The 12,085-nt window shown below is 43.4% G+C and overlaps 1 protein-coding gene and 1 long non-coding RNA gene across 3 annotated transcripts in view; one reads left to right on the forward strand and one right to left on the reverse strand.

Moving 5' to 3' along the window:
* CCDC68 (coiled-coil domain containing 68) overlaps positions 1-1,564 on the reverse strand; it is a 32,574-nt gene extending 31,010 nt beyond the window's left edge. For both annotated transcript variants that reach the window (XM_014517570.2, XM_006018864.2), the window contains exon 1: positions 1,519-1,564. In XM_014517570.2, coding sequence (XP_014373056.1) covers positions 1,519-1,561 — 43 coding nt within the window. In that variant the 5' untranslated portion in view covers positions 1,562-1,564. The remainder of the gene's footprint in view (positions 1-1,518) is intronic.
* A 1,791-nt stretch (positions 1,565-3,355) lies between these two features.
* LOC102381706 overlaps positions 3,356-12,085 on the forward strand; it is a 24,772-nt gene continuing 16,042 nt past the window's right edge. The window contains exons 1-2 of the long non-coding RNA XR_323251.1: positions 3,356-3,393; positions 6,573-6,688. This is a non-coding gene — a long non-coding RNA (uncharacterized LOC102381706). The remainder of the gene's footprint in view (positions 3,394-6,572; positions 6,689-12,085) is intronic.

Below are 12,085 nucleotides of genomic sequence, written 5' to 3' on the forward strand. Positions count from 1 at the left end.
GCACCCCCCCCGCGCCTGGCTCCCGGACAAGCCCTGCCAGGGCCACAGCTGGGGTCAGTGCCCCGCTCCTGCGCAGGCACCTGGGCGCTGGCTGAGGGCGGGCAGTGTGGGCTGAGGGGCACCCCGGGGCGCTGCTGGGAGCCGGGTCAGCACCCCTCGCCCCGCCGTCCGCCCTGCAACACCTCCCGCGACTCCCCCACCCCCCCCCCCCCCCCCCGGGGGGGGGGGGGGGGGGGCAAGCCTTTGGGCTGGGGGCCACTTAGCAGTAGCGGCCTTAGGGGAGAGCAAACCGGGCGACCACCCCACACTTTACAAAAATAACAATTCATGACACTATTTCTATCATCAGTGTTGTATTCAGAGACTTTCGTTGAAGTTTCATGGATAGGGCAACATGAAATAGAAATCAAAAATGTCCCACTTGCTTCTAGGTCATCAAAATTAAGCCTCTAAGAGGCCCCGAGTGACTCTTGCCCAGGGCCCCAGCAACCCTAAGGCCACCACTGCACTTAGGGAGGTTTGGGGAGCTGTTGTAGATGGGGTCAGCACGCCCCTCTTCCCCCTACACCCCACAACAGCTCACCACAGCTCCCTAAGTCTGGGGTGGGCAATTCTTTTGGCTGGACTCCTTTCTCTCTCTCATCCCAATGCCCACACCACCTGAAACTAGCACGCCCCGATCCCCATGCCACACAGAGCTGCAGCACGCCCTGATCCCCACCCCAACCCAGAACCTGCCAGGCACGTCCACAGGTTAGGCCAGCACCCACCTGGCACGCCGGAAGCAGCCTCGGGCACGTGCTGGCATCAGCTGTGGACACAATTGGCAGGTTCCTGGTGGGGATCAGGGCATCCACCCAGGTTCACAGCTGACGCCAGTGCATGAGCGCTGGATGGAAGCAGTCTCGCCCGTCCGCCCAGCACGGTGGAAACAGCCCTGCCTGGCACCACGCAGTGGCTGGAGCTGCTGGCTGCCCATGGGCCAGATACCTTGAGTTCATGGCTGCCTGCCTCTGGGCTGCACACAACCAGTTGTATGGCTAGATCTGGCCCACAGGCCGTTTTTTGTCCACCCTTGGCCTAGCTGGAGCCGGTGACAAAAAGAGGATCAGAATGGATGGGAGAAGAGAAAAAAGGAGGAGGAGATGCAAAAGCGTCCCTCCCTGAGATGCCAGAGGGGAAGAATGAGCAAGCTTGAAAAAGAATCGCACCTCAAAGAAAGATGAGGTTTAAGGATAAAAAGCACTAAATGCAACAAGACTGAGAAATATTATGCAAAATGTGCTCAGAGGTATATTTTATCCAGACTGATAAAGCCAAATAAACATTGCTTTATCAGCAATGCCTTTTTAATATGGGAGACAAACTATAGAGTAGGCAGATTATGAAAAGATGGGAAGAGACCCCCCTCTATCATCAAGTCCAGGCTCTCACTATGACAGTCACTGTGTCATGTAATCCTATTCACAAATTTATCAAACTCCATTTTAAAATGACTTTGTTTCTTTTTAAGTCAACCTTGATCTCTGCCATGGATTTGCTTTTTCTCTTGCACAGACATCTGTGTTTGGCCCCAGTGCAGATGCATAAATTATTGTACTTATATAAGTAGCCCCATTAAAGTCACAAGTGCATGATTAGCATCCAAATAGCACCAGGTTTGTCTCATTGATTAATAACATAGTGCTGAGTGAAGACATTTTTAACAAGAAGCAATGTGACGCGTACCTGAGAGGCATCTGTGAATGGTGTAATCTGTACTTATTTGTTTATAAGAGGCTTTAGTTGGGATGCAAGAGGATTTTAATACTAATTATAATTTTTGTTTTAAAATGTGCCCTCTTTGCACACATTTTTTCTTTGGTCAATGCCACTCCCTTGGGAACAAAGCTAGTTGTTTCCCTCTGTGTTTGACAAGTCAATGTAAGAAAGGCAGGGCACAGTTTCAAAGTCTACTGCCTGATTTAAGCAGGTGAGAGGGTAAGAGCAATGAACCAGGCCGTTGCTCTCTATACACTCAGTGCTGCCCCTGTCCAGATTCACCAATAATTCCTAAAAATGAACTGGCAAGCAAAGCAATTTCTGCCTTTTTTGTTTTTAATTAAAACAGAAAGTCTGAATCTCCAGAGTGATTATTAACCCTCCTTTATCAGATATAACTGAACAACAGTGAACAAAGTGTAGGGCATTTTCTGGAACTAGTGATTGTCTCAGGCAAAGCAGTGGTTCCAGGTGTTCAGCAGCCAAGGGACATTAAGTCAAGCTGGCCACTAAGCCATTTCATTGCTGCCTAATGTGCCATTGAGGTAGGGAAAAAGCAACTCCGTATATCTTTGAAACTGTGCATAAGAGCACTGGAGAGCTCAGTCACAGTCCAGTGCAGGAAACACTTCCAGTGATTGAGATTAGCTGTGTGTACCTTGATTGCTATCACTGAATGCTGATGCAGGGGAAGAAGCATGGATAGCTTTACCAGTGCAGTTTTATTGGTCTCTACCAGGGAAGCTCTCTTGACATAGCCTAATCTTTGCTCTAGTGGGAACTGAATTCACCAACCCAGGTCCCTTCCAGTCCTTTATTGCAGGGGTGTCAAACTCACCCCACACCAGACCACAGGGCTCTTTGTGGGCCAAGCAGTGGAGGCAGTGGGGTCAGTAGCTGTCGCAGCAGCTGCAACAAAGGCAGTGGTAAGCCCTACCCCATAATCCCTGGCTCCCAGCAGCCCCACAAGCCTGTTACAGGCCATACCTTTGACACCCCTAACTTAGCATATACACTCCATGAACTTCTCATTGCAAGATTGGGACTTCAGGCTTTGATTTTCAGAGAGCTGTTCACTTCAGCCAAGACAGCACGTGAATTCATGAACCTCTTGAGAAGTTAGGATTTAAAGCTCTGTATGTTACCAAATAAATTATTTTAATCACTTTTCCACATTCCATTTAACTAAGCATGGGAAATATAAGTTAGGCTATAACCTAAAAGTAACTGAAACAGAATAACGAGGATACCTGTCTTCAATATAATACCATTGGTTCAGCATTGGATGGTTGCCATGCCTGGTAATGAGCCAACGTTTTCCAAGTCTTTTTGACTCCCAAACAGTTTTTGAACTTAAGCTCTCCTAATGCATAAATGAAAATTGAACTTGGCCTCTCCTAAAATTGAACTTGACCTTTCTTAACTTGACCTCTTGTAACACAGCACAGGGTGCTCTGTTACCTGCAGGGACCTGAGCAGCAGCAGGGCAGTCTGCAGCTGCTTGCAGCCCCAGTTAGGCATGGCTGCCTGATTGGGGAACAGGGCTCAGCTGCCCTTTATAAGGACACGGCCCTGACAACATGCTTGCAGGTGGCAGTGGCTGCCACCACCAATGATAACAACACCTTGGAGGTAAGGGCTGGGGAAGGAGGAGACCTCATAGTCCTGAGTATGACTGAAAACTGCACCATGCCAGGGTAGGGTAGCCTGCTGGGACTGTTTGTGGTGGGACAATCCCCCAGAAATGCCAGGCCAATTATCTCCCGAGTGAAAGAGAAGTATGGGTTGCCTTCTAACCCCAGCCCCCAGACCTGGTGGGTAGTTAGATCTGTACAGAGGGAGCCCAGGCACACTGCGAGTGCTGAGGCAGGGCCCAGGCCAGGTGGAGGCACCTGTGGCAGTGCCCAGGATTGCAGATAAGCCTAAGGTCACAAGGGAATTGGGTATAAGGCTCCTGGGAGGTGGGGCCCTGAGCCTTGGGGAGCTATTGATGAAGTTTCTGAGGCCAGGGGTAAGGGGAATGCACAGGGAGGGCAAGGGGATGCGCCTTGGAGTCCTGGTCCATAGGACAGGCTTGGAGGCCCAGAATGTGTGGGCTTGGAAGCCCAGTGTGTGTGGGGCCTGGGGCCCAGGGCTTGGAGGCCCAATGTATGGGGCTTGGAGGCACAGTGTGTGGGGCCTGGGGCACAGTGTGTGGGACTTGGAGACCCAGAGTAAGCAAGTAAAGTGAGTAAAGAAGAAACATCTGTGAGGCATGGGACATGATAAGAGAAGGTCAGAGTCGTGTATATAGGCCCTTGTCATCAGGGCAGATAAATGGGCAGCTTCCCACCTGAGTAATATCTTTGTAATTATTAACATCAAAGCATGGCAGGAGTGGAGGCGGGCAAATAGCTCTAAGACAAGTGGGCGGGCCTACGTTTGAGACTGGCCCCGAGATGCCTACTTGTTACACTCTCCAAACACATAAAGGAAAATCTCCTGGACCCAATTCTTCCTTCCCACAAAATGAGCAATTCCACTTGTCCCCATGTCCGTTTACAAAGAACTGGAGAAGGCATTCTAAGGAAGAGGAAATGAGGAGAAATTACAATGCATTTCCCATCATAACTCTAGAGTCCTTGAAACATGTAGTAGACAAGAGGCAGCGGAGGACAAGAGGCAAGCATGTAATTTCAGGTAAAGGCTCCAACTTGCCCTCAGGTTTAGTCATCATCATTATTACACTGTTACCAGCTGCTGTGCTGATAAAATACATTGTGTGGAAAGGCTACAGGCTGAAGGTCAGGTTTCTGCCTCATTGTTGCTGTTAAATTGATTGAATTCTAAATCTTGCTGAAAGACTCAGTTTCTGTCAAAATAAAAATACAAAATATGGGAGTCAAGACTCACAGATCCATTAAGGCTAAATACAGGCAGTCAAAAAGCCCTAGGATGAATCGAAACAATCTTCACAGTTTCATCTAAGCTGCGTAGATTGAACCGATAAGCAAGTGAACACACATTCATTTTTGATTCTGGAAATGCAGCCAGAAAAGTGGTGGCCCAGAACAGAAGCTGGGGGTGCACTAGAGCCTGCCTCCCTGCTCCACTGGAGCCAGCAACTCCAAGCTGGCTCCAAGCTAAGGCCCAAGCCTAGCTCACCCACCCTGTGAGGGGCGGAGGGATTTGCTGGGGAGTTGCAAAGTATCCTGGGATACTAGGGGACTGTGAGTTAACTTCCATTTGGAGGGGATCTGAGCAGCACTTCAATAAATGTATTTAACCTAAATCAGTTAAGTCTAATACTACATCCATCCAGGTTTATTTTAAACTGGTTACAGCCACCTTGAAAGTAGTTCATGTGTACTCAACTTTTGTTGTGTTACAGATTTGAACTGGTTTCTAAGGTTTATGTATAATTTTTGTCCCTAGCCTAAGAGAGGAATGAGAATATGTACTCTGGTATGGGCTTGCCCTCTGTTCAGTTTGTATTTTGAACAAGTACAGCTTAGTTGGAGGGTTTCAGGGGATATACTTTGCTATTATCCTGTGAAAGCCTAAGGTACTCAATGAAAAGTGTCCTATTAACATCAGTGGACTTGGAAGCATATCTGTCAAGAGGTTTCTAATGGAGTTTGTGGATTGTTATATTATTTAAAGTTCAGTTCATCTATTCTCCATATATGGTGTCCTCTTTCTAGTCAAACCAGTAGAATAAACTAATTCTCCATCTGTCTATATTTAATACCTGTGATTGCAGCCAGAGACATCCTGAGAAAAGGAGAATGTCTGCTATTTATAGGAAATGATATTGTGAAAGTTTCCATCTATTGCTGAGTCTTTGCCTTGACTTAGAAAATCCCACCCAAATGATGCTATTAGACAGCAGACCAGTTGCCATAGTCTTTTTGTGATTAGCTTCAACAGTGAAAAAGGGCCATAGTCTGGTTCTCAGTCAAGTAAAAGTTATTCAAGAGAACTGAAGCAATGTTGGGATGGACGCAATTATTGTGATATAGACATCGTAGTGTGGTACGGTTCTTTAGAAGCTGGACTTATACTCAGGGTATATAATTTGATGGCAAACCGAGCATGCCTACACGTCGCCATATAGCGACGTTGCTACAGCGCTGTGCTTTATAGGTAGTTACCGCACTGTACACACGGCACATGGGTAGATTTTGCCGCTACATTGCCATAGCAGCATGCTATAACCAGGGATCATGCCACTATGGCAATGTAGCTGGCAATCATGTGTAGACCCGCATGATCGCTATGTTGCTATAGCACACCATTATCGCTATGTAGCCATAGGGTGACATGTAGATGCACCCACAGTGTATAAAATCCAAATTTGTTAATTAAGTTTATTTCTAAATTCTAAAAATCCTGACAAATAGGAAATAGCTAGGGTAGAGTTTAAAGTATTAGAAAACGAACACACATTATTAGATAGTAGCATATCTAAAAAATCAAGTTACCAGTGCAATAGCTACTTACAGACTTTCAAGTGAACTGAAATCTTAGCTGAATCTTAGTACACATTATCCTGTGACATGAGACACCATAATTGAATGTGGAGGGAAGTGGTGTGATAGGATATGTTTTAGTTTAGAGGAATAGAAATTCATATGAATTCTTTTTTTAAATCTTTTTTCCAATTACAATTTGTTCAGTAAAGGGTGGTGATGACAACCACAGATTTGTAAGTGGAGAAGGAGTAAAGACTAGTTTTCATGCTAAGCTTAGATTTTAGAAGAATGTTGAAATGTCAGTAACATGCAAGAACTTTTTCTCTTACAAATAAAGCTTCCTGTTTTTCCTGTTAGGTCATTTGGACCCTTTTCCTTCTGGGTACAACTGGAGATACTGTGAGGAGCTTCAGGAGCTTTGGCAGTTCACCTTTCAACCCTAAATTAGCATTTGGCATTACATCACTTTTCAGGTCAGACCAAGTTAGTAATTTTCTTGGTGGGTAGCATGCTTATTAACCAAGCAAAAACATTCCATTCTGAAAACCAGTTAGGGTGAGTAATCTTTCTTCCTGTCCCAGTACATAAGATGAATACCAGTCTGTATTCTTCTGGAATACTTACTACTTAATGCATTCCTGTTCAGTTTTGTTTTTCTCTCTCTCCCAAATATCATAGATTGTGTCTTCATTTAACTAGGAATAGGCCGAAAACATAACCAAAGCCAGCCTTTGTGAAGCTCTTAATAGTGCAGTCCTTTAAGGAGATTTCTGTGTATAACAGGAACTTGTCTACATGGCACGGTGCATTACCAGGTAGATGCACCAAAGCTAGTGCTAAGAAAACTAGTTCAGGCACAGGAAGCAAGATAGCCATGTTAGTCTGGTACTTTATCTGGGCTAATTAGTTCTGTGAAGGGTTAATTCTCAGAGCTAATTCTGGTATCTCGACATGGCATTGCAGTGTACTGTGTAGACAACAGTAAAAAGTTTTGGCTTTTTTATCTGCAGTAGGAAGTTATTTAAACAAGGGATTCCTGTTATGATTATTTCGGTAAGAGACATGTTTATCCATGTGCTTTAATGCACAGTGGACTATTTTACTGCTCATATCACATAAAAAACTTTGACATTACACTAACGTGCAGTAAAATACTGTTACTGCAAAGTAACCATCACTAAAAAAGCATGCAAATGTCCAACCGCGCATTAGTGCAGCCTAATGTGCATTAATTTAGTACCTCACATTGGAGGTACTAAATTTAATGTGCATTAGAAAAAGCACATTAATGCATGTGTAGATGTGCCCACTGAGTTACATTTTGGCTCCGATTAACCAATAAGCTTACTAAAACCCAAATTATGTATCTATTGCTTTGACATGAAAAACTACATTGAAAAGACATGAGACATATATGTGTGTGTATATATGTGTATGTATATATGTGTGTGTGTGTGTGTGTGTGTGTATATATATAAAATGTACATGGGGCCAGATTCTATTCCACCTATTAGGCACATAAGTGATTTTAAGCACCTAACTGCATGCCTATCCTACCTTATTCATGTCCCCAAAAACCTATAAAATAAAAAAGGTGGAGGGGGGTCCTCCTCCTCCTCTGTGCTTTTTTGTGACTCAGTCTTAAGGGCAAGATGATGGAGCATTACAAACATAGATGTATTAATGGATTTCAGGTAGATGCAATTTACCAATTGCATCTACCTGAATTGCAACTAAACCAATTGCATCTAAACCCAATTTAGACACCCAATACATGGAATAGAATCCGGCTCTGATGTCTCTGTCCCTTATATAAATGTTCTGCCACCAAATTAAAGGTTTCATGAGAAGGAAGACAAAAGGTAAGTGTAGAAGAAGTTTGTAAAAGATAATAAATATTGCATAGGGCTCAATGTAGCACATCATATTTGGGTGCAGTAATACCCCATATATAAATACCCCATTGAACAAGCAGAATGGAACATGTTTGCCCTCGATCCCAGCTTTTCTCAGACTTGTGAAAGGCATCTGGCATTCCCTGACTACGCAGTGGCTCCTATGCAGATCTATTGAATTTTGGCATGATGTTCTTGCACATAGAGCTGTTGTGCAGTGGAATACAGTCACACATTAAAGGCACGATTCTGATATCTTCCTTAATATCTGTGCTAGCCTCTAGGAAGGAGGTACTATAGCAGACTTGGCTGAGTATAGAGCGACATGTCTCACGCTCTTTTCAAGGGTGGAGATATGCTTGCTTCCGTATGCATACTATTAGTCATTGCTCTTGGGTTGATTAGAATTTTTCTTCAGGTTCTCAGTACGGCATAGTGCAGGTATGGTTTAAAAGCATGATTCAATCCTAACGCAGTTTCTACAGATGATATGCTCTTCCGCTTTCAGGTGAATCTTAGCCAATTTTCTTTGCAACCACTTGAAAATGCCATAACTAGAAATTCAAAGAATGTCCACACATCATAGTGGTGTTGTAGCCACTTAAAGGAATATGTATCTGGTCAATTGCTCCAACAATTACTCCATTATTAATACTTTAGTGATTACCAACTTGTGCTGGAGAAATGAACCTGTTGTTCAAACAAAATAGTAATAATCCGTCAACAAGGAGCAGCTCATTTGCCTCCAGGGTTTAATAGTCACCAGCAACACTTGGTAATTAATTTATTGCTTTAATTATACAGTATATTAACTGTTCCTGCCAACGTATTTTTGAAATAAGAGTTTCATGCACGAGTGGTTTGGGTAAGACTGACAAGACTGCAGAGGTTTTTTTTTGCCTGAGCTGAAAACAACATTAACAGGAAAATGAAGCCCTCAGTCTTCCTGCCTATTAAAAAGACATCCCGCTTTTAAAAGTTGTTTACCATGATTAGAAAATGGATGTTTATTCCTTTCTTCTAAATTGGACCCATTCCCAATGCTTTTGATCAGAAATGGGCCAAGTATTTATTCCTGATGTAACTGACTGCTAAGTTTAATAAATAAAATGAGTGCAGGTTACAGTGAGGATGAATTTGGCCTGTTATTATGAATCACACAATCCTACCAAAATGTACTCATTTCTTTTGAAATCTTCCCATACCATAGACATCTTTTTAAAAGATTGAAATTGTCTATCTCATTATTGGTCACTAGTCTTTGCTTTCTGCACTGTCCATGCATTTTACCTTAGTTCTTGGATAAAATATGTATCCAAGGTGTGTGTGTGTGTGTGTGTGTATTTACACCTATGTATATATCCCTGAGTTTCTATCCCATCTAAGCGAAAGCTACCAAGTCAGGCTGCTTCTTGCTTGCTTTACTTTGGGCTCTGTGACTTACATTTTTGGCTGTATTTTTTCAATAAATGGAGGATGGAGACAGTCCACAGGAGGGCTGCAGAGAGTCCTTTTCCCTCTCCCAAGCTATTCTGTAACATGCTAGGTAAAGCACTCTCCTGGGAAAAAGAAAATCTGGGTTTCAATCCTTTCAGATTGAGGAGGGCCTAGAACTTAAGTCTCCCACTTCCTTCATGAATGTTCCAACCACTAGGCTTGTATATAAAAGACTGCCACCACCATGTGCCTGTCTTCATGTGGCAAGGGCTCTGGATCCCAGGTGCCTAATGAACAGCTTTGACTCAGGTCTCTGAGCTCCAAATTTAGGTTGGAGACAGGTTCAGCCACATCCCAATACCCTCCATGTCCTATTGGCTGGCTGCTGGCAGCTACCTCTTGGTGTTGGATTCTCACTCCTCCACTGGAGGAAACAAACTTCTCTGCTGACTCCCTGTTTCTTTGAAACGTCCTCCTGGGACCAGATACCTAATTTTTAAACATGCTGAAGCCTAATTTGGAGATGCCTACAGGGCCAATCTGTACATGAAAGGCTCCTGTGAATTTTAAATGGAGCAATATAGATGTGATGGAATACCAAAGCTGCAGAGCAGCAAAAGTTAAAACTCAATGAAAACTGTTTGCTGCAAAACAGCAAACAGCCAAAACAATTATGTAATTATATCATAATATAATTTAAATTATTTATATAAAAAAATTGTAAAGAACAATGATGCAAAGACAATTCACATTGTGTTAAGAGACGAGGAAAACCTTAGGGAGATCCAAGTGCACATTTATTTGTAGCAGATCATGATTCAAAACCCATAGAACTGGCAACTATGAGTCAGCCCTAGCTTGATATCCATGCTTACTAAAGAATATGTCAGCAACTCCCAATAACTACCGTCCTGAAAACACTGAATCAACAAAGTAATTGGGAGAAGATATAGATCTTACATGACATACTCAAGTGACAAGTGATAGGTGCTGTAATGAAGACACCTTAAAGGATCTTGATTTTCCAAGGCGTGGTGCTGAACACTGTCTGAAAATCCAGTCCTTTTTTGGAATTTCAACCTGGACGCTCAAAAATGGTACCCAAAAACCCTAGTCAGTTCTGAAGATCAAGGCCATAATACATGTTAATATTTTTCACATCAAAAGTAGCTCTATTTTAGACATTAAAATCATTTATTGGTCCAGTGCTAAAAAAAAATATCCAGAGGATCCTTTTTTCCAGTAAAAAGATTCTATGATGTACCCACTGATTTAAGAAGCATTCTTCTTTTCAACTACCAAGCAGTGTTTGCTTCCTACATTGACATTTTTTTTGGAATAGAAAAAATTATGAATCATCTAGAAATAAGATGTGCATTGTGTATATTCTACATATGTACAAATACTTATATGCTTTTTGAATCTGGATTTCATGATGTTGGCCATAGCATTCCTGATAAAGTTTTCTGACCAAAGAGATGTTTACAAGGTTCTACTTCTGGTTGAATTCAGCAAAAAGAGCCTAAATGCAGCCAGGGCACTAGGGCAAAACCTACAGAAAGAGGGAGAATTGTAGCAGGCAGCTTTCAGGTGCTTTGCTGAGAAGAATCTATCACCCCTAAGTAAGCACCAGACTCCATATATAGTGCATTTGCACAAAGGGATTTGCACAAGCAGTAAAGAAAGCAGAAAGCTGCTGCGGGAAGCCTGTAGGATAGGGGTAGGCAAAACATGGCCCACAGGCCGGATGCAGCCTGCCAGGCCATTGTATCCGGCCCGCGGGGCCCCTAAAAAATTTAGAAAATTAATAATTATCTGCCCCTGGCTGCCTGTCATGTGGCCCTCGATGGCTTGCCAAAACTTAGTAAGTGGCCCTCTGCCCAAAATAATTGCCTGCTCCTGCTGTAGGATATACTGAGGAGAGGTGCGTAACCTAAGCCCCATCCATCAAAAAGTATTAGAGGCCTAACTATGAGCTGTGAGGATGTACCTCTTCCAATAAGAAACTGAGAGCCATGAATTTTCTCCTCATGTTAGGGATCAACACAGCCTCTTTGTGTAATACACACCCACAGGAGATGCTATTTCCCCTTTTACCCAGTAGGTCTCTGGTTAGAGCATCCATTTAGGCTGTGGAAGACTAGCTCTCATCTCCTCTCTTTTCAGCCTGAGGAGATTCAAACCTTAGTAGAAGACAAATTTAAACCTGGGCATCCCACATCCTGAGTTAGTGTCTTACCTCTAGCTAAAATAGAGGTACCACCCTCCAGCCGTGTTTTGTGTTGGGTCTGATCAGTAGGCATGAGCTGGGAACACCCTCAAGACTGAGCTCTGTAGGGTCCCATGGGTGAGATAAGTGGAGTAAGGTCTGATTTCACAAATAGTAGGGCTGTGCAAAATTTGGACTGTTGTTTTGTTTCGACGCTCGAAACTCCAAATCCAAAATGAAATGGGAGACATGTCGAAATGTTCGAAATGAAATGAAACAAGTCAAAATGTTTCGAAGATGTTTTGTTGTTTCGAAACTGGGCTTGCAGG

The sequence above is a fragment of the Alligator sinensis genome, unplaced genomic scaffold, assembly GCF_000455745.1.
Source record: "Alligator sinensis unplaced genomic scaffold, ASM45574v1 scaffold701_1, whole genome shotgun sequence".
Taxonomy (NCBI): Eukaryota; Metazoa; Chordata; order Crocodylia; family Alligatoridae; genus Alligator; species Alligator sinensis.